Source organism: Artemia franciscana, chromosome 6 (assembly GCF_032884065.1).
Source record: "Artemia franciscana chromosome 6, ASM3288406v1, whole genome shotgun sequence".
NCBI classification, from domain to species: Eukaryota; Metazoa; Arthropoda; class Branchiopoda; order Anostraca; family Artemiidae; genus Artemia; species Artemia franciscana.
The window spans coordinates 15,464,771-15,489,542 of record NC_088868.1 but is presented as its reverse complement, the minus strand read 5'-3'; the positions used below and the strand labels follow the sequence as shown (position 1 = coordinate 15,489,542).

Below are 24,772 nucleotides of genomic sequence, written 5' to 3'. Positions count from 1 at the left end.
ATAGATGAGCAACGTGCACGATTTTACAAAACTTACTCTTGTGCTTCGTCTTGAGATTCGAATGTGACTTCAAAAGCGATGGTTCCTTCTCTGAAATCACTTGGAGGGTCCGTTCTTTCTATCCGAAGTATATTCACACCCTGTGGTATTAACCTTTCAATACCTTCGGCACGGCAGTGGTTGGGAACGTTACTCACTACAACGCTTTTTCTCCTAAAATAAAAAAGATTTAGTGACAAATTATGAGTGATGGTTTCAAGATTTTTTTTTTATCTCTGATTGAATTTTTTGTAATTATTCTAGTGAGAAAATTACACCGAAGGTCTTTCTGTAAAACAAAAATTTTATGATTACCAGGTTTTCTGACCAAGAAAAAAAAAATCTTGATTTGTTTTCTATGAGCTTTACAAGTTAAGCCGTACTGATAAAACGGTATCTCAGCCAACAAGGACGGCCATGGAAAAGCAATGTAGAGGTAAAACTATAGCCAACAAGGTATAACTATAGGTATAACAAGGTCATTATAGCCAAGGTATCTCAGCCAACAAGGACGGCCATGGAAAAGCAATGTAGGGGTAAAACTATAGCCAACAAGGTATAACTATAGGTATAACAAGGTAACTATAGCCACGGTAGCTCAGCCAACAAGGACGGCCATGGAAAAGCAATGTAGAGGTAAAACAATACAGAGATAAAAATCTGAAACTAGAATAGGATAATTCAAAGACATGAACTTTGTGTTCACAGGTTTGATCTTTACTAGGGAAAGGATGAGGGATCACAAATCGAAAAAAAGATCCTTCATATGCCACCATTTTTTTCGACTTTTTAAAAGTACACTGCGGAAATGAGCTCTGGTACCCCTGGATGGCTTTTATAGCCGACAATACATTTTCGGTACTTGTGTATTATACCTACCACACTGTTGCTCTTGATTTGTTTAGAGCCGGTTTCTCTATGTGCACTCGGAGATAGTCAGCTTAGTCTGAATGAGATAAACTACTATGCAGGTATATCTAAATATGTAGAACTGGTTAGGATTGGTATTTAATATTATGCGTTCTTGGCGGCCTGCTTTCCACAATTCTCTATTATAGTTTCCATAATTTTGTTATATTATATTTTCATCATATTTTGGTCTATTCCATTATGATTAGCCTAACTTTGCTTCTTCAGTGTGGTCAGTATAATACATAAGTACCATATTATCTGTTAATTTGTTACATTTTCAAGAAACTTTACATGAACGGAGAAATAGGACTGAAAAACGGAGAGATACCGTGTCTCTGAATTTAGCATCAGGCACGAGGGGAAGTGCATCTTCCATTCCTTCTCTCAAAGGGAACATACTCATTAATTGACCCAAAAATACTTCAAACAAAATCCAAGGTAGGCGTACTAATAATCTAGTTTAAGATCCACATACATATAAAAAAAAATCAACAGTTGATTTCAATCATCAGGAATAAGTAAAATCGGAAGGCGCATAAAGCAATATGATTCCAATCCAAATGCATAGTTTTCATTACACTTCTATCCATAAAGACATCACCCGACCTTTAAACTAAACTGGTGAAATAAAAAAAGAGTGGATTATTAAGTTTGACGAAAGTTTACCCGAGGTATAGGCTAAGCAAGAGCAATCGTTCAAAACAAATTGAGGTGGATTGATTGGCCAAGGGTCCAATGGGTCTTGTCCCGAACCGCGTACAGTTAGGGTAATGTCAACATTTTCGTGATACATTCAAACACATCTTGGTCCTCAATATTACACCTTCCAAGATAAAAATAGGCTATGGGGTATAAAAATCACGCATAGTTGATGGAAATTCAGCACTAATTGAAGCATATAAGTCCCTTACTTTGTTAACCCTTGTTAAAAAAGAAAAAAATAACATTGTCCAAATAAAAATGAAAGCACAAACTGGCACTCGAACTTAAAACGAACAGGATTTTTCCTATCAAGCAGTTCGTGGTAACGAACTGTAGTAAGGAGCGACCCGGCTCAATAGTAACCAAAACTCTAAAAAATGGAGCTACATCAAAAATTCTAGCTACATCAAAAGAATCGAATTTTAATGCTGATTTTAAATATATAAGTTTCATCAAGTTTAGTCTTGCCCATCAAAAGTTACGAGCCTGAGAAAATTTGCCTTATTTTAAAAAATAGAGGGAAAGTCCCCCTAAAAGTCATAGAATCTTAACGAAAATCACACCATCAGATTCAGCGTATCAGAGAACCCTGTTGTAGAAGTTTCAAGCTCCTATCTACAAAAACGTAGAATGTTGCATTTGTTTTATTTGTTCGTTTTTTTCCCAAGGGTGATCGAATCGACCCAATGGTCCTAGAATGTTGCGAGAGGGCTTATTCTAACGGAAATGAAAAGTTCTAGTTCCTTTTTTATGACCCAAAAAATTGGAGGGCACCTAGGCCCCCTCCCACGCTAGTTATTTTCCCAAAGTCAACGGATCAAAATTCTGAGATAGGAATGTTATTCATTGTAGTCGAAAAACCTTATAACTATGTCTTTGGGGACGACTTACTCCCCCACAGTCCCCGTTGGAGGGGCTACAAATTACAAAATTTGACCAGTGCTTACACATAGTAATGGTTATTGGGGAGTGTACAGACGTTTTCAGGGGGATTTTTTGGTTGGGGGGAGGGGCTGAGAAGAGGGGGATACGTTGGGGGAACTTTCCATTGAGGAATTTGTCATGGGGGAAGAAAATTTCCATGAAGGGAGCGCAAGATTTCCTAGCATTATTAAAAAAACAATGAAAAAATAAATATGAAAATTCTTTTTCAACTGGAAGTAAGGAGTAGCATTAAAACTTAAAACGAACAGAAATTATTACGCATATGAGGGGCTCACCTCCTCCTAATACCTCGCTCTTTACGCTAAAGTATTTTTAGTAATTTCAACTATTTATTCTACGGCTTTTGTGATTCAGAGGTCATTCTTAATTAATTGGGACAAAATTTAAGCTTTCGTGTAAAGAGCGAGGTACTGACGAGGGGGTGAACCCCTCATATATGTAACAAAAACATTAGAATACAAAAGTTCGTTACGTAAGCTAATCTACAAGTTACGTATATCTTTTACTAATAAAAATATTCGTAAAAAAATTAAAAGTTCTAGTTGCCTTTTAAAGTAAAAAAATCGGAGGGCAACTAGACTTCCTCCCCCGCTGTTTTTTCTCAAAATCTTCGATAAAAACTATGAGATAGCCATTTAGCCAAAAAAAAATATGCAATTTCGTTTTAATTATTCCTCTGCGGATTTACACAAAGAACGCCCCGCTCTTTACACTAAGTTTTTTACTGCTTTAAAAAGAAGAGTTGAGAGAAAGAGTCAAACTTTAGCGTAAAGAGCGGGGCGTTGATGAGGAAACAGCCCTTTTCATATACGAAGTAATTTCTGTTCGTTTTAAGTTTTAATGTCGCTCCTTACTTTCAGTTAAAAAAAAAACCTTTTTTATTTAATATATATAATGAATGAAGGATTCTGTGCCCAGTATATTAATGTTCAATAGGCCATGTAGCTACTATATGTGTAAAATGTTGAGGTCCATTGGCTTTTAAAAATGGAAATAATGAAGGATGACTCAGTACACGAAGTATGTTGAACAAAACTTGTTAGCAATATGATCAATGTTGTGTAGAGACTACAAATGTGTTTAACTTTAGAAATGTTTAGAAGCATATTTTTGAACGACATTCAAATGTAATTAAAAAAAAAAACTTTTTTAGAATTTTTTTCTTGCTGCTTAACTATTTACAGAATTTTGTCGAGAACACAAGAAGAGGTTTTAAAAGATTTACTACGTCAATCTTTTATTGATCTGGCGTACCAAAATGGTTTGGTGGAAAATGGAACCCAAAGATAAGTGAAAACCAAGGTTCATTGGTAAATACTAGAATTTGTCACAGTCTGGTAAAGCATGCACTGACATTACAACTAATCTATTTGACGATTTTCGGGTTTTCCCAACATGTGCTATAAGGAGTCCAATACGCGCGACGAGATTGATGGCAGAACTATGCGCACCTATTTTTTTTTTTTTTTTTTTTTTTTTTTTTTTTTTTTTTTAACTTGAGCGTTTTCATCCAGCATTTGTACACGTTCGAATGATTAGCTGGACTTTTCAAAGAAAGGTGGCAGTATTATTGGCATATACTTTTAAATTTATTAAACATGGACACCCAACTAAGTTTGTGAATTTTGCGCTTTTAATCAAAATTTGGGTCCTTCCTGAGCGAAGTTTTTCTTTACAACTTAAAATCCAACGAATGATAAACCAAGCATGTGTGTTTTTAAACCTATCTGAAAGTTCAGAAATAACCAAAAACAAAGTCAAGTTTGCATGGGAATTTAGTAGCAGAAACCCAATTCATAGGCGGGTAAGTAACAAGTCTTGGGTGTACTTATGTTTTATATCGCCAACACTCAAGTGCTTCATTTAAGTAGAACCTGTTTATCTGACGCTCAATCCTAATGAAATATCACAAAAAAAATTATGAGAATATAATAATTTAGAAACAAATTTGAGCGATATATTTGCACATTGGGGGTGGGCAGGGTGTTGGTAAAGTACAACGGGTCTGCATGCAAAATGTGTTGGGTACAATTATTCTGCATATTGAGGTAAGAATTGTTTTCTAACTTCAAACTGTTACACTACTTTATACCCCCCCCCAAATGTGCAAACCCTTTGATCTGCATTTTATTTAGCACGGAAAGTTTAAATTAATCAATCATTGTTGTTTTATTAATAATTGTTGATTGAAACTTGTTTTTGTAGGGAACACGCATTGTCACTATAGGAACAACGGTTCTCTTGGCAAGGCGGGTCAAATAAATCTGCAAATTTACTAACGAGTTCTCTCATACTTCATACCAAATTACTTACCTTAGTAGCTTCTCCTATTATAGTGCTTTCTCAACGATTGCTTATGCTAAAATGCCCTTAAGGGTAGCGGCATGTTGAAAATTCTTAAGCCTTTTCAAGCCCATAAAATGACCAACTGGCCTGCAGATAGAAATTCCACAACGATAATAAATTTGAAATGCATAAAAATGTAAACATTTTTATACTCTTTGACTAGCTTTAGTTTCAAAAACTGAAAAGCAAATAAAGGATCATAAAGGTTTTTTAACAGCAACAGTGGCATATAGTGAACAAGCTTTGGAGGCATTAGAGCAGAGTAATCAAACAGTTCGTGGTAACGAACTGTAGTAAGGAGCGACCCGGCTCAATAGTAAACGAAACTCTAAAAAACGGAATTTCGATGCTAAAAGATATATCAAAAGAATCGGATTTTTATAATGATTTTAAATATATAAGTTTCATCGAATTTAGTCTTAGTCATCAAAAGTTAAGAGCCCGAGAACATTTACCTTATTTTGGAAAATAGGGGATAACACCCCCTAAAAGTCATAGGATCTTAACGAAAATCACACCATCGCATTCAGCGTATCAGACAACTCTATAGAAAAAAATTCAAGGTTCAATCTACAAAAATGTGGAATTTCGTACTTTTTCAAACAGTTCGTGGTAACGAACTGTAGTAAGGAGCGACCCGGCTCAATAGTAACCAAAACTCTAAAAAATGGAATTTTGATACCAATAGCTACATCAAAAGAATCGCATTTTAATGCTGGTTTTAAATATATAAGTTTCATCAAGTTTAGTCTTACCCATCAAAAGTTACGAGCCTGAGAAAATTTGCATTATTTTAGAAAATAGGGGGAAACGCCCCCTAAAAGTCATAGAATCTTAACGAAAATCACACCATCAGATTCAGCGTATCAGAGAACCCTACTGTAGAAGTTTCGAGCTCCTATCTACAAAAATGTGGAATTTTGCATTTTTTGCCAGAAGGCAGATCACGGATGCGTGTTTATTTTTTTTTTTTTTTCCCAGGGGTGATCGTATCGACCCAGTTGTCCTAGAATGTTGCAAGAGGGCTCATTCTAACGGAAATGAAAAGTTCTAGTGCCCTTTTTAAATGACCAAAAAAATTGGAGGGCACCTAGGCCCCCTCCCACGCTAATTATTTTCCCAAAGTCAACGGATCAAAATTCTGAGATAGCCATTTTATTCAGCGTAGTCGAAAAATCTTATAACTATGTCTTTGGGGACGACTTACTCCCCCACAGTCCCCGTGGGAGGGGCAACAAGTTACAAACTTTGACCTGTGCTTACATATAGTAATGGTTATTGGGAAGTATACAGGCGTTTTCAGGAGGATTTTTTTGGTTTGGGGGAGGGGTTGAGAAGAGGGGGATATGCTGAGGGAACTTTCCTTCGAGAATTTGTAATGGGAGAAGAAAATTTCCATGAAGGGAGAGCAGGATTTACTAGCATTATTTAAAAAAAAACAATGAAAAAATAAATATGAAAAAGTTTTTTTCAGCTGGAAGTAAGGAACAGCATTAAAACTTAAAACGAAAAGAAATTATTACCCATATGAGGGGCTCACCTCCTTCTAATACCTCGCTCTTTACGCTAAAGTATTTTCGGTAATTTCAACTACTTATTCTACGGCTTTTGTGATTCAGGGGGTCATTCTTAATGAATTGGGCTAAAATTTAAGCTTTAGTGTAAAGAGCGAGGTACTGACGATGGGACGAATCCCCTCATATATGTAATAAAAACATGAGAATACAAAAGTTCTTTACGTAAGCTAATTTATAAGTTACGTAAATCTTTTACCAATAAAAAGATTCGTAAACAATTAAAAGTTCTAGTTGCCTTTTTAATTAACCAAAAAATCGGGAAGCAACTAGGCTTCGTCCCCCGCTCTTTTTTTCTCAAAATCATTCGATCAAAGTTATGAGAAAGCCATTGAGCCAAAAAAAAAAAAAAAAAATATGCGAATTTCGTTTTGATTATTCATCTGCGGAGAGCCAAAATCAAAACATGCATTGATTCAAAAACGCTCAGAAATTCAATAAAAAAAAGCAAGTTTTTTCAACTGAAAGTAAGGAGTGACATCAAAACTTAAAACCCACAGAAATTACTTCGTATATGAAAGAGGCTGCTTCCTCATCAACGCCCCGCTCTTTACGCTAAAGTTTTTTACTGTTTTAGAAAGAAGAATTGAGAGAGTCAAACTTTAGCGTAAAGAGCGGGGCGTTGATGAGGAAGCAGCCTCTTTCATATACGAAGTAATTTCTGTGGGTTTTAAGTTTTGATGTCACTCCTTACTTTCAGTTGAAAAAACTTGTTTTTTTTATTGAATTTGCCATAAGACAAATCACGAGTGCGTGTTTATTTGTTTGTTTGTTTTTTTTTGTTTTTTTTCCCAGGGGTCATCGTATCAACCAAGTGGTCCTAGAGTGTTGCAAGAGGGCTCATTCTAACGGAAATAAAAAGTTCTAGTACCCTTTTTAAGTGACCAAAAAAATTGGAGGGCACCAAGGCCCCCTCCCACACTCATGTTTCTCCCAAAGTCAATGGATCAAAATTTTGAGATTTTGTTCCGCATAGTCGAAAACCATATTAACTATGTCTTTGGGGATGACTTACCCCCCACAGTCCCTGGGGGAGGGGCTGCAAGTTACAAACTTTGACCAATGTTTACATACAGTAATGGTTACTGGGAAGTGTACCGACGTTATCAGGGGGATGTTTTTGGTTTGGGTGTGGGGTTCAGGGGAGGGGGCTATATGGGAGGATCTTTCCTTGGAGGAATATTTCATGGGGGAAGAGAAATTCAATGAAAAGGGCGCAGGATTTTCTAGCATTACTATTAAAAAAAAAAAAACAATGAAAATATAAACATGAAAAAGTTTTTTTCAATTGAAAGTAAGGAGAAGCATTAAAACTAACAGACATTATTACGCATATGAGGGGTTCTAAAAATACTTTAGCATAAAGAGCGAGGTATTTAGGAGGAGATAAATACTCCGCTCTTTATGCTAAAAATTTTTTAAGTAATTTCAACTATTTATTCTACGGCCTTTCTGATTCAGGGGTCATTCTTAAAGAATTGGGACAAAACAAGATTTAGTGTGAAGAGGGAGGTATTAACGAGGGGACCAACCCCCTCATATATATAATCAAAAATATAATAATATAAAAGTTTGTTACGTAAGTTAATTCTTAAGTTACGTATATTTTTTACTAATAAAAACGTTCGTTAAAAATTAAAAGATCTAGTTGCCTTTTTAATTAACCGAAAAATTGGAGGGCAACTAGGCCTCCTTCCCCACCCCTTATTTCTCAAAACCGTCTGATCAAAACTAAGAGAAAGCCATTTAGCCAAAAAAAGAATTAATATGCAAATTTCATTTTAATAATTTATATATATTATGTAATTATATGTATTATGTATATATATATTATATATATATATAATAATTATATTATGCAGGGATAGGACCGTCACTAAGGCTTTATTATCAGCTAAATCAAATTATTGTTAATAATTTATAATCCTGAAGACAAAAAGGGGTTCGAGGACTGACATTCTTCAACAATAAATCTAAGAGTGAAGATTAGACCAATGCATCCCATCCACTTACGAAATCATATTCTTATTCTCTCAACACCACACGCCAACAAAGATCCATGCGCCCCTCCCCCATCCTAATCTATTCAAAGCTCCCCTCTTTCCACCCTCCCAAGAAGCTCAAGTTTCCTTCAAATTCTTTCTTACGACTTCTTTCCAACCCATTTGGGGATGACCTGGTTTTCGTTTGACACTAGATGGATGGCCAAAAGGACATTCTTTGGCAATCATTCATTCTTTACCTGCAAATCGTTTTCTAGCTATATCAACCTTTTCCTCATTGTTGTCCAAGAAATTGGGATAGAACTACCTTTTTCGTGCATCTTACTATTTTAAATACGGTCAGTCTAACGGGTACCCAAACCAATCCTCTAACAAAAAATCCTCATTCGTTTTTCGAAGCACCCACATTTCAGAACCATACTTGACCACAGTCATCACTGTAGCTTTCAATATTCTAATCTTTGTTTGCAGACTTACCTTTCTATTCTTCCAAACCAATTTCAACTGTGAAAAACAGCCTGGACCATGGATATTCAATTTTTAACATCTTCATTGCATCTATCATATCTAATAATAATACTGCCCAGGTAAGTGAAGCTACACTTGATCAATCTTCTCGTTATCCAACATAACAACTTCATCTTCATTTATTCCTAGTCTAAGATTAATTTTCAATTTTTTCTTGTAATTTGCTTCCTACAGAAACTAAGCTAACATCTCTATAATTATCACTCTCATTCTTGTGATTTCTACATTGTGGTTTAATTGAAGTTTCTAGCTACAGCCTCTTTTTGAGGAACCATATTCATGATCTTCAATATCTTATTTCAAACTTTGCAATCAACTTAATGTAGAAAAAACGACAGAAGACTCAAAATTTACTTTGGGGGAAAATTTGCGTTGGAAAGGGCCTAGGTGCCCTCCAATATTTTGGTCACATAAAAAGGGCACTAGAACTTCTAATTTTCGTTAGAATGAGCCCTCTTGCGACATTCTAGGACCACTGGTTCGATACGATCACACCTGGGAAAAAAACAACAAGCAAATAAATAAACACGCATCCGTGATTTGTCTTCTGGGAAAAATTACAAAATTCCACATTTTTGTAGATAGGAGCTTGAAACTTCTACAGTAGGGTTCTCTGATATGCTGAATCTGATTTTGTGATTTTCGTTAAGATTCTATTACTTTTAAGGGGTGTTTTCCCCTATTTTCTAAAAAAATCTCAGGCTCGTAACTTCTGATGGGTAAGACTAAACTTGATAAAACTTAAATATTTACAGTCAACACTAAAATGCGATTCTTTTGATGTAACTATTGGTGTTGAAATCCCGTTTTTTAGAGCTCCGCTTACTATTGAGCCGGGTTGCTCTTTACTACAGTTCGTTACCACGAACTGTTTGATATTCACCAGAAGATGAATCGAGGAAGAAAAAGGAAACAAGAAGCTACCAGAGTTTTATAGAAAAAAATATAGTGGCGGACTGAAGCTCTGGAAGAGCTCTGAAAAGGACTACTGGCAAGTTATCAGAAAATATTTGTTTGTGATATCGGCTCATTAGCTAGGCATAAAGTTTCGACCATTGAAAACCAAGCATGAGTTTAGTTACCATTCGCATAGAGTTTAGGCAAAAGTCATGCTTAGGTTCCAGGGTTTGCCAAGCATTGAGCGTTCCCTTCTGATATGACGTGCGTAGACGAACAATTTTCATCAAGTCGTAAGACTCAATTTTAGCGGTTAGTTAGGATGTATATGAACCGAAGATGCCCGAAAAACAGCCTTCTGTCCAATACAGGTACTACCTAGCACTCCTTACCTTAGACCTTAGATTCTCCTGTGCCGCCAGAGGCACCCAGGGCATCCACGAAGAGCCGCCAGTCATCCCGCATATGCGCCGCTGCCCAAACATCTTCCCACTAGGGTTGGATCGTCGTGTGGATTTTCGACAAATCCCGTTGGTAGGTGCGACGCAGCGTGTTCTTGGGTCGACCTCTCCTGCGAGTTCCCTGGGGTTGCCACTCTAGGATCTGCCTAGGGATCCTGTCTTCCTTCATACGGATCACGTGCCCAAGGTATCGCCATCTACGTTGCCGGATGACGTCTGTGACCCTGGGCTGGCCTGAGATAGAGCGGACTATCTGGTTTGTGACGTGATCCCTCCAGTTGATGTTCAGGATCCTCCGAAGGCAGTTGTTTTCGAAGGCTAGGATCCGTCTTTCTTGTTGCTGATTCAACTTCCAGCACTCACTGCTGTAAGAAAGTGCAGAAAGGACGTTGCTGTTAAATAGCCTCAATTTCAGCTTCAGTGAATACTTTTTCGATCGCCATACTGGCGTTAGTCGGTTAAAAGCTCCACTGGCTTGCCCAATCCTCTGCTGCACTTCTCGCTCACTTGATCCTGAATTCTCCACATTATTGCCGAGGTACCTGAACTCCACGACCTGCTCGATGGTTGAATCTCCGCATTTCATGTCCAGAGGGGAATCGGTTGTTGCATACTCTTTGCCTTCTCCGTGTTGATCTTGAGTCCAAGTCGGCTAGCATTTTCACGGATAGTATTAAGAAGATCCTGGAGTTTGGCCTTGTTCCTCTCCATCAAGGCAATATCGTCAGCAAAATCCAGGTCGGCTAGCTTTTTGGCTTCTCCAATTTGGATGCCAAATCCTGTACAATCACGAAGTACGTAATCAATAACGAGGACAAAGAGTAACCGAGAAAGGACACAACCCTGTTTTACGCCGGATATGATACGGAAATATCTGATGTTCCCATCTTGGGTCCGAACACAACATTCTGTGTTTTCATACAATGCAACAACTAGAGACACTATTTTTTCGGGGATTCCATAGTACCGCAGGATTTTGCAAAGCGAGTCTCGGTCGACGGAGTCGAACGCTTTTTCGAAGTCCACGAAAATCAGGTACATTTTTTGTCTCCATTCATTGGACTCCTCGATCATCATTCGTAGCACATAGATGAGGTCAGTGCAGGAACGGGACGGCCGGAAGCCATGCTGTTCGTCACGCAAGTGACTATCGAGGGCTGTCTGAATGCGCCGGAGAATAATCTGTGCGAAGAGTTTAGCCGGAGTCGAAATGGGACTAATGCCCCTCCAGTTGTCACATTTTGTCGCGACACATTTCTTAAAAAGTTTGATGAGCGTACTTTTTGTCCAATCATCAGGTACTTCTCAGACTTCCAAATGATAGCAAAGAGTGTCAGCCACACAGTAATACAGACGCTAAGTGATGCTTTTATCATCTCAGCTGATATCCTGTCTGTACCTGCAGCTCTACCATTTTTCAGCTTGCAGGCTGCTTGACTGATTTCTACATCAGACAGTTCTTCGGTGCTGATTTGGAGGTTCAAACAGGGGGTTACGGGGATGTCAGGTGGATCCAGAGGGCGGGGTTTGTTCAGAACCTTTTCGAAATGCAAGGCCCATACTTCGGCGATTTCCGATGGGTCTGTGACAGTTATGCCACTCGCATCCTTGACTGGTCCATTTACGTTTCGGCTTTTCCCCACGATTTCGTTAGTAATCTTGTATACGGCTCTGGAGTCACCTCGTTTTGCCGCTTCCTCCGCCATGGCAGCTTTTTCCTCCAGAAGGTTGCGCTTGTCCCCCCTTGCACTTCTTTTGACTAGTTTATCCAGATCTCTGTACAGTTGATTCTTTAGGACTGTGTCGCTGTATTCACCACCATTAAGAAGCTGCTGTTTTAGGTTGCGTCGGTCACCAATCAGGTTCCATGTCCTCTCGGATAGCCATTGGTCTTTGGGCCTCTTGACATACCCAACCGTAGCAGCAGCCGTTTGGCTGTAAACCTCCTTGATAGTGTTCCAGGTCGACTCCAGACTGGCGTCAGTGTCATCAGCTAGGGCGAGGGCTTCGAACTTGTTAGAGAGTGTAAGGGCAAACACATTTCGTATTGCCGGAGTGGAAAGCTTTGCGGAGTCGAAGGCGGGGTTTGCTTTGGGACTGGTCTTCGGTGCAGCCTTTAACTTCGACGATATCCTTGCTATCATTAGGGCGTGATCGGATGCCACGTCAGCTCCTCTGAAGGCTCTCACATCTTGTAGACTAGACTTCCATTTTCTATTTATCAGAAGGTGGTCGATTTGGTTGTGCGTTCTCCCGTCTGGGGAGTTCCAGGAATATTTGTGGATTGTTTTGTGTGCAAACATAGTACCCCCAATTATTAGGTCATTTGTCAGTGCAAAGTCCACTAGTAGCGTTCCGTTCTCGCTTATTTCGCCGAGTCCTTCGCTTCCCAGGACCTCAGGACAGTAAGACTTATCATTCCCCACTTTGGCGTTGAAGTCACCGGCGAAGCAGATTAAGTCATGACTGAGAATGTCTTTTGCCACAGCTTGAAGGGTGTTGTAAAAGCTGTCCTTCGTCATGTCGTCTGCGTCGTTAGTTGGTGCATAGCACGCTACTAGGGTTAGTTTTGCATTGTTTCCAGCGAATCGGGCTGTGATGATCCTTTCGTTAATGGGGGTCAATTTCGTCAGCGCTTTTGAGGCTGGTTTGGAGAGTATTATGGCTACACCCGCTTCTTTATTTTTCTCGAGGCCACTGTGCAGGATAGTATACCCCATATCCAGGTTCTGTCTTCCTGCTCCAGTCCAACGGACCTCAGAGAGGGCTAGAATATCCAAGCCATAATTATCCATTTCTTTCAGAACCTGTTCAGTTTTTGATAGTTGGGCCATGGTTCTTACATTCCAGAAACCGAGTTTAATAGGGCAATTGGGTTTCAAGAAGCGTGTCCAGGGGCGGTCCAAGGTAATCGTCGTAGGGGTGTCCGGGGATGGTCCAAGGCCGGTATCACGTTGGGCAATCATATCACACAAATTGGGAAAAAAACTTTGGGTCACTTTGGATGTTTCTATAGCATAACTTTTATCTAGGGGCAGGCTGCTAGGCCACCGCCAAACCCTCCTCCTTTATCCAGGCTTGGGACTGGCTGTAACTTCTTACAGGCGGAGTACTCGCACTCAGAAAACATAAAAGAAGACACAGAAAATGTGACTCATGACTTGTGACTCATGACTTGTGACTCATGAGTCACAAGTCACACAGAAAATGTGTGACTCATGACTCTCTTGCTTCCTCCCTTTCTCCCCTGATTCTACAACCAGGGCACTAGTTTTGAAATTCCTGAATTATATGTATTTAGGTAAATTGCATCAAGTGAGTCAGTTTTGTTATATCTGAAAACATGGTGAAAGTCATTTTCTATCCTACTCCACTCCCGCCCAATAGAAAGAGCATACTGAGAGATTAAAAGCTTGACAATCAGTCTATTGGAGACTAAAACGTCTTGTCAATGATATTTGAGCGGCAGGTTTATAATACAAGTACCAAGACCAATTCCACGATAATTATAAAACCGTAAGGGGTGGGAGAAAGACACTCTACTCACAAATATGCTCGGTAGTGGCAATAAATTTGCAAAATAGTTTTCAGAGGATTAAGGAGATTCTCCCAAAAATCAGATAATCCATTAAAAGTATAGAATAAATTCTAAACATCTCGGTTTCGTATATTTTAGCGTTTTATTTCAATATATTTTTAGGGCAGAGGTCTTCCGACTAGTAAAAGGGGGGAAATCCCTCCCACACCACGCCTTGTGGTTTCTTTATTTCTTCAACATTAGTTTTCTTTACCCACCTCAAAATAAGCCCAATGTTCAGGTACTAAAATATTTTCTATCTCAATTCACATACTTATGCCTCCGGGGCGTATCCAGGATATTTGTTCAGGGAGGGTGTGGCGGGTTACAAAAAACTTCTAAAGACAAATCCAAAATTTACTTATATACCTTTTTGTTACGTTTTTATGAGTCGGACAACAATTTTGGGGAGGGGAGGGGGTCAAACACGGCGATACCCTCCTGGACATGGCATTGTTATATTATGTTTCCATTTGGACTTAACGAACAAAACAGAAAGCCAATCACTCCCTGAGAACGAGAGAAAACTATGTTGTCAACACAGCAGAAACAAACTGATTTTTCGATTGGCTGATTCGTTGAAATTTTGTCCGTAGAATACCTTTTAAGAACTGGACTTTCCTCTCAACCAAGCTCAAAACATAAAGGGGGTGCAGGCTACTTTCAAGTTCTCACATATCAAACAACCCCTTTAATGGACATGCACATGCGACTCCTTAAAACTCGAACATAGGCCATAACAATAGATTCTAATTGACGTTTTCTGGGGTATTTCTTAAGCCTTTGTTTATTGAGGACCTTTTGTTTTCACCAACTCTGTATTTATTTCTATAATGGAGACATGACAGTTTAATCCCTTCACCGAAAAAAGAAAACGTATCTAGAAAAGCCCTAAAAGCATTTTTACATGGAGGGAGAATTTCCAGCATTATTATTGAGGGGCAAAAGGGGTCAATACCCGGATTGTCAAGGGTTATGGGATATGTGAAAAAAAATTTCACCACGTTATTGGGGAGCAACTACCCCCCCCCCTCCACACTTTAAACGACGCTCCTGGAGGAGAGGGTCAATCTTTCTCAGCACAGGTGCGAACAAGTCAAATCTAATTCGGGAGGTGGGGAGGAGCTATCAAAAGATTCCTCCTGGGGTACTATTGTCTGATACTTTTCCACTTTTCCGAGAGAAGGCTTCTTCCGAAACGATCTCGGGGCAATTTCCCATGGAATCTTCTGTACAGGTAAGCCCTGATGGATGTCCTAGGAAACTTTCCGGACCCCACCCTTATGTATTGACCATTGAAGCTACTTTACTCTTTCATGGAAGTACTACTCTACTAAAGCACTAGCGCACGTTCTATAGAAAAAGAATTTAGCTTTAACTTAGCTAATCAACAAAAAATATGGAGAACAGAGAACCTCCTATAAGAACAGAGAAGCACGTAAAATTGTACAAAGATCGTATCACAAGCATCAAAAATACACCTTTTTGAAACAATAAAGATCACAAGCCTCCTTTCCTAAACATTCGGAGTGAAGGGATTCCACCCAGTTCCATAGACGTCAAATCATAAGGGACGAACACCAAATAGAAAGCACACGAATTTCCGACTGTTTTACAAGAATGTATTTGCTCCCTTTTTTAAAGGAAATTAAGTTTTTTGAATTTTAGATCAATAGAAATTGGATACTTATTAATTACTAATTTTTGAGGTCTCCTATATGATATCAAAGTATGCAAATATTTACTATAAAAATATTTGCTGTTTATCTAAATACTCAGGTAAAAAAATACCTTTTGAATGAGATTAAGAATGGAAAATACTGATATTATGAGATAAGACACGCGAACTAATAAAAAGGAAACGATTATTGATCATATGGTTTTAGTATTGCGCAAGCTCAATTCACACATTTTTTTTAATGAACCATAATTATTTTAATTAATAGTAAAAAAATAAAAATAAAATAGTTTTTAAAATTGAATCAAAATATTGAAACTTCTTCTTTTTTCGGGTGAAAATGAGGGCCGCAAAACATGTGGGGTTTTACAAAACACTGATATCAAACAGATAGAAGCAAAAAGTCGGTGAGTTGAGGAGGATGAGTTAGAAACATCAAGTTATGTAAAGCACAGTCCGTTTAGCCACTTCCCTTTCACTTGAATTATATCAAACAGTTCAAACAGGTAATGAATTGTAAGGAGCGACGCGGCTCAATCGTAACCGAAACTCTTATAAACAGTGTTTTGATAACACTAAATAAACCAAGAGCATTCAATTTTTATTCTGATGCCAAATATGTCAAGTTCATGAAGTATATGTTATTTATCAAAAGTTACGAACCTAAGAAGATTTGTTCAATCCTTGAAAAGGAGGGGACGCCCCAGCGGCATAAATTGGGCCCCATCAGACCATAGTTTGCCCCCCCCTCTACAAGAAAAAACTTACCCTTTTCAAAAATCTTGTTAAGACTAAGATGAACCTACATAATCCAAGTATTAAAAAAAAAACAGATCAGTTTTATTTAGTATACCTTTGCCTTTACATTAATATATGGCTAATTTTGGATTTTTCGGTGTCATTATCACTTAACTTGGGAAAATTGCCTCCCACTTTACCCCTGCTCTCAAAAAATTTCGACAAAACCACACCACTGAAACACCCCCAAAACATCAAGTGATCTTATTGAAAATCGTACCATCAGATGCAGAATATCCAAGAACCATACGGTGGAGGTTTCTAGCTATTATACATAAAAGTGTCAGATTTACATCAATTAGCCATTTTTGTCAGAAGAAAGATCACCGATACGAGTTTATTTGTTTTTTTTTTTTTTTTCAAAGGTGATCGTATTCAAATAGTGATCCTAGAAGATCGAGAGAGGCCTCATTTGACCGTAAATCAAAAGTTCTACTGCTCTTTTCAAGTGACACAAAAACTGAAGGGCAACTAGCCCCCCTCCTATGATCTTTTTTCCCCAAGGACGTCCGATCAAAACTTGGAGATAGCTATTTTGTTCAGCATTGTCGAAAGCTCAAAAACTATGTCATTTGGGGAAGCATTCTTATTGCTGCGTTATCAAGTCTTGTATAATCGTTTTTGTCTTACATTTTTGCTGTGCCTTATCTCCCATTTTTATTTATACAAGTGTAAGTATAAAAGAAGGGGGGATTTTGATTATGTATTATTGCACTGTCATGGGAAACACACATAGGCCTACTGATAAAATTTCGAAGCAATTGTAGATTCGGAAGTGGTGGAAAAATGTATCACAAATGTAACACATACAAAAAAGTCGGTGAGTTGAGGAAAACGAATTATTAATAACAGTATGAATTTATTTTTTACCTGAATGAGGGTCATTACAAAACCAAAAATTAAATGCAATAATTTAAAATAATTAGTCAATAATTAGTAAGCAATAATTTAATAATTAGTTTAAAATAATTTAAACTAAGAAAGATGTTAAAAAAAGGATAAAAGAATAAAGATCCTCCTGAGTCATTGCTGGTGCATAGGGTGTAGAGTCGACGTTTCAATTGCTATGTATTTTTTACGGGGACAAGTAGCAAGCCTGTCGCCCAACCTTGCTGCAGCTGGGATCGAACCCGGAAGAAAGATGTTAGGGGGTTTTAAACCTAAGTAAAATCTAAAACCATAATCCACTTAAGTGCCGCCATGTGGATTAACTCCTATTAGGTCCTGTCCTTACATCAGCATTATCAATGGTTAAATCATTTAGATCTTTGATCTACATAACCGAAAACACATTTTACAATCAATCATGTAATCCCTGTAATCATGGATATTCTCTTTAATTCATAAACCTGTGACGGTTTAAAAATAATTCCTCTAAATTATTCGTAATTAAAATGTCTTAAAAAAATCAATTTTTGACAAAAAAAATGCAATGTAAAAATTTAAAATGTAGGGCTTATCTTGTTCCTTAATTAGATTTGCTTGAATAATTAAAAGTTCTATTGATTCTAAAATATTCAGCAACGCACTACAACTGCTCTTAATTTCTCATATATGTCATAAATATCAACCAATCGTTACGGAAATCTGACATGGCCCTATACCATTTTATTTTGGGCAAAACAATTAGTTTGACAACAAAAAAAATGAAAAAATTGAAAAGAATCCATTAATTTACTGTTCATATATGGGGGAACATTCTCGTCTATAAGCCCATTGTAAGAAGTACTATAATAACAAAATAAAAACACCATTACTCTTTCCGAATACAATGTTTATTATCACACCCTGACAATTCATCCCCCTAATGAGACCGGATATACCCCTAAATAATATATTTATTCGCTGTTTTTCACTGCTTTTCACCTCATTGTTTTTTCACCGATGAATAAATGTATTATTTGAAAATGACTGATGTTGGTAAAAAATGGAGGCAACATCAGGCATACATACTACTTACTAGCCTTACAGACCGCTAGCCTTCCCAAATACTACCCTAATACCGAACTTTGAAAGGCAAACTAAAATATGTTTGTTATAAATTCTTATAATTTAGGCTTTGGCTTGTAAATAACTTAGCCCTCTTTTTTAACATATCAATAGGAGTTAATAAATTTGCTCAGATAAATTTGTTCAGGGTTTGAACACACACCCCCGGAATATAAATGAAGCTGTCTTAACTATCTCTGGAATATTTAGTGATACAGTCAGTTTTGTTTTGCTATACATTAGTAGTAAAATGTGAATTGTACAAATGTGAACGCATATTCGGATCTGGAACGTGCAATCGTAAGTCTTCAGTAAAATGGCCCAAGTAGTTGAAAACCCGTAACTAATTTCCTCAAGTTGATTTAACAGTTAGTCACAATAGAGGAAAATGTTTTGAATATATATACAATTCAGGGTATATATTTGAACATTAGGAGGGGGGTCATTTCTAACACAAATCAATTTTATATTTGGATTAAGGGTGAAATTCTGATTCTAAAGTATTTGCTATTTCTTAGCTATATCATTACTGAGCTAACCAGGAAATTTACCTTTTTTGAAATTAAAAATTTTTAGGCAAAAAAAATATAAATTTGTGGCAAATATAAATTACCTATGCAAATAACCTGAAACCAAGACTTCACCAAGACAATTCTTATATTTGCTTAGCCTAGTGTATGAGAATAACAGAACAAACTTCCAGTCCCCCTTCCCTCTAATGAGGCCAGAAATAGCCCTGGGCCGTACACAAAAGTCAGTTTTTCAAAATAAGTGTATTTGGCATTATGGACCAACTGTCAATCAGAAATAAGGACCAAAAATAGTATCAAACCCGCAAAAATAGCAAACTTTTGTATTTAGCCTAGAGACACGGACGTCGTTGGGGGAAGAAGGCAGGGGAGACAGTTGCCCACAATAATTTGCAGATAAAAATTCTTTTATAGCCCATGCCACTTGGCTACCCGGATATAGACCCTCTTGTCCGTATTTCCCTATTTTAATCATTGATATGGCTCAGAATTCTACTCAAATAAAAGGAATTACATTTTCAGAACTAAAGGCAGAGAAAAAGCAACTGGTAACTGAAAATTAAGGCAAAATGTTTTTTTTTTTTTGTCGAAGGTATAGACCTGTCATGTAGGCGAATTTCAGGGCTCTCTAGAGGACGAAGGAGTGGAGGTATGTACTTCAAAATATCTTTCAAGGATATACTTTAGCCTGTAGACCCATCCCTGAAAGTTTCATTTTACTAACCAACCCCCTTTCTGAGATAGCAAGAAGTCACTCAATTAGAATCTACCCCGTATTTTCTTTCAACTACACAGCAGATAGGCTATAAGTTTTCGAAAAGTCAATAACTAAACAAAAATGAGGAAAACTTACAATGAAAACTCAGACTAGGTCTACTACTCTAGGCCACTGTGATATGCAGTAGCCTAGGTTGTGGAAATACATACAATCTAAAATAAGAAAAACGCAAACTACTTACTACTACATAGTACTACGGACTTCCAGAAATCCAAGAAATACTAAAAATTAAAACTTTGAACGCCAGAGAAAAAAAAAAGAAGATATTACAAATTTTGATCACACGAAAAACATACACAAACCTCAAGCGATGCAAAATCAAAACTGGAAAACGCGACGTGACGTCAGAGTGTCTGGAAAGTCACGTGACCTCGTGACGTCATCAGAACAATTCCCTATTGGCTATCTTTTTGACATTGATCTGGAATGTCTTTTACTATTGGTCATGCTCAGGATTTAACACTTATTAATTAAAATAACTGGAAGGACAAGAATTAAATAATATAAAGAAATAAATATCGAGTCTTGAAAATAAACTAAATTCTAAACAGCATAATAAGATTAACATGTAACTCAATAATAAAAATTCACATGCAAATAATGCTAAAAGGATGTGATTATCTTTTCATTTCCGGTCATTTTGAAAGTATTTACCATTTAAGATTATTAGGACCTGATATCTATATATAGGGGCGTCGTTTGGAGGGGGAGGCGGTTACACCTCTCCAATATTATATAGCCCCTGCACTTCGACTCTCCGGATATGGAACCCTCTTGCCCCCCCCCATAAAAAAGTAGGAGATTCACCCCTGTCTACATTCACATGTATTACCGGGGGAGGAGAAAAATCCATTAACGAAAAAATTGAATAAATTATTCAAACATTACTGGAATCAAACAGTTCGGGGTAACGAACTGTAATAAGGAGCGACCCGGCTCAATAGTAAACGAAACTCTAAAAAACGGACTTTTGATGCTAAAAGATACATCAAAAGAATCAGATTTTCATGCTGATTTTAAATATATAAGTTTCATCAAATTTAGTCTTTGTCATCAAAAGTTACGAGCCTGAAAAATTTGCCTTATTTTAGAAAATAGGGGAAAACACCCCCTACCAGTCACAGAATCTTAACGAAAATCACACCATCAGATTCAACGTTCAAGCTCCTATATACAAAAATGTGGAATTTCGTATTTTTTGCCAGAAGACAAATCACGGGTGAGTGTTTATTTGTTGTTTTTTTTTTCAGGGGTCATCGTATCGACCAGGTGGTCCTAGAATGTCGCAAGAGGGCTTATTCTAACGGAAATGAAAAGTTCTAGTGCCCTTATTAAGTGACCAAAAAAAATTGGAGGGCACCTAGGCCCCTCCCACGGTCATTTTTTCTCCAAAGTCAACAGATCAAAATTTTGAGATAGCCATTTTGTTCCGCATAATCAAAAACCATAATAACTATGTCTTGGGGAATGACTTACTCCCCCACAGTCCCTGGGGGAGGGACTGCAAGTTACAAACTTCGACCAGTGTTTATATATAATAATGGTTATTGGGAAGTGTACAGTCGTTTTCAGGGGATTTTTTTTGGTTTTGGGGATGGGGTTGAGGGGAGGGGGCTATGTGGGAGGATCTTTCCTTGGAGAAATATGTCATGGGGGAACAGAAATTCAATGAAAAGGGCGCAGGATTCTCTAAGATTACCATAAAAGAAAACAATGAAAAAATAAACATGGAAAAGTTTTTTTCAATTGAAAGTAAAGAGTAGCATTGAAGCTTAAAACGATCAGAGATTATTACGCATATGAGGGGTTCTAAAAATACTTTAGCAAAAAGAGCGAGGTATTTAGGAGGAGATAAATACCTCACTCTTTATGCTATAGTATTTTTAGTAATTTCAACTATTTATTCTACGGCCTTTCTGATTCAGGGGTCATTCTTAAAGAATTGGGACATAACTTACGATTTAGTGTAAAGGACGAGGTATTAACGAGGGTACAAACCCCCTCATATACATAATAAAAATTAAAGAATATATAAGTTTGTTACGTAAGTTAATTCTTAAGTTAAGTATATTTTTTACTAATAAAAAAATTCGTTAAAATTAAAATTTATAGTTGCCCCTCCTTCCCCATCCCTTATTTCTCAAAATCGTCTGATCAAAACTAAGAGAAAGCCATTTAGCCAAAAAAGGAATTAATATGCAAATTTCATTTTAATAATTTATGTGTGGAGAGCCAAAATCAAACATGCATTAATTCAAAAACGTTCAAAAATTACATAAAAAAACTAGTTTTTTTAAATGAAAGTAAGGAGCGACATTAAAACTTAAAACGAACAGAAATTACTCCGTATATGAAATGGGTTGTCCCCTCCGCAATCCCTTGCTCTTTACGCTGAAGTTTGACTCTTTGCCACAATTCTGCTTTTTAAAACAATTAAAAGCTTTAGCGTAAAGAGCGAGGGATTGCGGAGGGGACAACCCATTTCATATACGGAGTAATTTCTGTTCGTTTTAAGTTTTAATGTCGCTCCTTACTTTCAGTTAAAAAAACTAGTTTTTTTTATGTAATACATGAGAAAAATCATTAGTAAATACTCGACTTTGGACGAATATTTTAAATGCAATCAAAATCTAAATTTTTAAGTAAAAAACAGAAAAAAACTTCGGGTTATTCCTAATGCTGACGATAAATAAAACTGTGTAAATTTAAAAACGAATAAACACTGATTTTAGAAAAACGGTGTCCAAAACAAGGTTTTATAAAGAAAAGTAAAGTTCGACATAGAAACATAAGAGAAGCAGAAATGAACTCACGGTAATTCAAACTCAACATACAAATTTACTATGAAGGAAAGAATGCAATTCAAAACGAACAGAAACTAAAATAAAATCTATCATAAAATATAAAGAGAACAGATGCTGCTATATACGAATAGATGAATACTAAAACGAACAAAAATCAAAATGGATAATAAGATAAACTTAAAAAGGAAGAGAAATTACCAAAAAGACACAAGTGTAGTGACACAAGTAAAGACACAACCTTCAAAAGGCTAGAGCATCATTTGCACTTTACTGAAAACAAAACATGTTTTATAGTTTGTCTTTTATAATTATAACATTGAAAAATCAAAATGGTTCACGCTTTAAGTTATATTATTATATTTTAAACAATTGTTTAAAGTCACTAGTTCTTTCCTGTAATCTTAATTATTATTTTTGGCTTTGGTGACTCTTATTTTATTTCTTATTTTTTTCTTATTTTGAATTTATCTTATTAATTTATCTTATTTTCTATTCATCTTATTTCTTGTTTTGAATTGGTAACTCTTATATTATTTTTTGTCGGTGTTTTGATTAACAAAAACCACACTGCTCAAAGTATTAATTGTTTTCGACAGTTTATTTTGCACCATTGGCCTTAGAATTCGGCACACACGGCCTTACCAATATAGGTTTTTGGGAACCAATACCAACATATCGGTATTGTATCAATACCATACTGATATAATTCACCAATAAATTCCTCTCAGGAAAAAAAACCTTACCTTTAGCTTAAACCCTGCATTCTCTCTGCCGATATTCATACTCAAATGTTTCTCTTGGTCCATTACATCCCAAAGAAGAGCCTCAATAATTCACCGAAATTCCAAATAATTCAAAAAAACTTTTTAGAAAAAAATAGACAGTTATTATTATTATTATTATTATATTATTAAATAGGCGGTTATTATTATATTATTAGACAATATTAGATATGTAAATGACACTGAAGCCATTTATAAAGTTTGGATGGTTGGAGGATAACAACACTCCTGTGTATAAACCTGGATTAACCATGTGACATTTTATTGTGCTGTTGTTGACAAATAAAAGCATAACTGCTTAAGATATACATCGCTTTCAGTAAAGCGCAATATAAATTAGACAGTTTAAAAGGGCAATGGCCCAACTATTATGGGGTAATTTCTCTTCGTTTTAAGTCTAACTGTTATTCATCTAATTTCTATCCGTTTCGGATTACATTCATTCATTCATATTACTTTCTGTTCATTTTAACCTAGAATTAAATATAAAAAAACAAGTTTTTTTAACGGAAAGCGAGGAGCGACATTAAAACTTATAACAAACAGAAATTACTTCGTATTTGAAAGGGGCTGCTCCTTCATCAACACCCCGCTCTTTACACTATTAAATAAAAAAAACAAGTTTTTTTAACTGAAAGTAAGGAGCGACATTAAAACTTAAAACGAACAGAAATTAATTCGTATATGAAAGAGGCTGCTTCCTCATCAACGCCCCGCTCTTTACGCTTAGAGTTTGACTCTGTCTCTCAATTCTTCTTTTTAAAACAGTAAAAAACTTTAGCGTAAAGAGCGGGGCGTTGATGAGGAAGCAGCCTCTTTCATATACGAAGTAATTTCTGTTCGTTTTAAGTTTTAATGTCGCTCCTTACTTTCAGTTAAAAAAACTTGTTATTTTTATTTAATTTCTGAACGTTTTTGAATCAATGCATGTTTTGATTTTGGCTCTCCGCAGAGGAATAATTAAAACGAAATTTGCATTTTTTTTTTTTTTTTTGGCTAAATGGCTTTCTCATAATTTTGATCGAATGATTTTGAGAAAAAAAGAGAGGGGGAGGAAGCCTAGTTGCCCTCCGATTTTTTGGTTAATTAAAAAGGCAACTAGAACTTTTAATTTTTTACGAATATTTTTATTAGTAAAAGATTTACGTAACTTATAAATTAGCTTACGTAAAGAACTTTTGTATTCTCATATTTTTATTACATATATGAGGGGGTTCGCCCCCTTGTCAGATCCTCGCTCTTTGCACTAAAGCTTAAATTTTGTCCCAATTCATTAAGAATGACCCCAGAATCACAAAAGCCGTAGAATAAATAGTTGAAATTACTAAAAATACTTTAGCGTAAAGAGCGAGGTATCAGGAGGAGGTGAGCCCTCAAATGGGTAATAATTTCCGTTTGTTTTAAGTTTTAATGCTGTTCCTTACTTCCA

The 24,772-nt window shown here is 36.6% G+C and overlaps 1 protein-coding gene and 1 long non-coding RNA gene across 2 annotated transcripts in view; both read right to left on the bottom strand.

The window, feature by feature from the left end:
* The window catches only part of LOC136028097 (insulin-like growth factor 2 mRNA-binding protein 3-B), a 165,892-nt gene that overhangs the window by 73,679 nt on the left and 67,441 nt on the right, over positions 1-24,772 (bottom strand). The window contains exon 3 of the mRNA XM_065705721.1: positions 37-213. Coding sequence (XP_065561793.1) covers positions 37-213 — 177 coding nt within the window. The remainder of the gene's footprint in view (positions 1-36; positions 214-24,772) is intronic.
* On the bottom strand, positions 4,911-20,396 carry LOC136028099 (uncharacterized). The gene is made up of 2 exons (XR_010617740.1): positions 19,939-20,396; positions 4,911-5,031 (listed from the first exon to the last, which is right to left on the bottom strand). It is a non-coding gene; the product is annotated as an uncharacterized LOC136028099 (long non-coding RNA).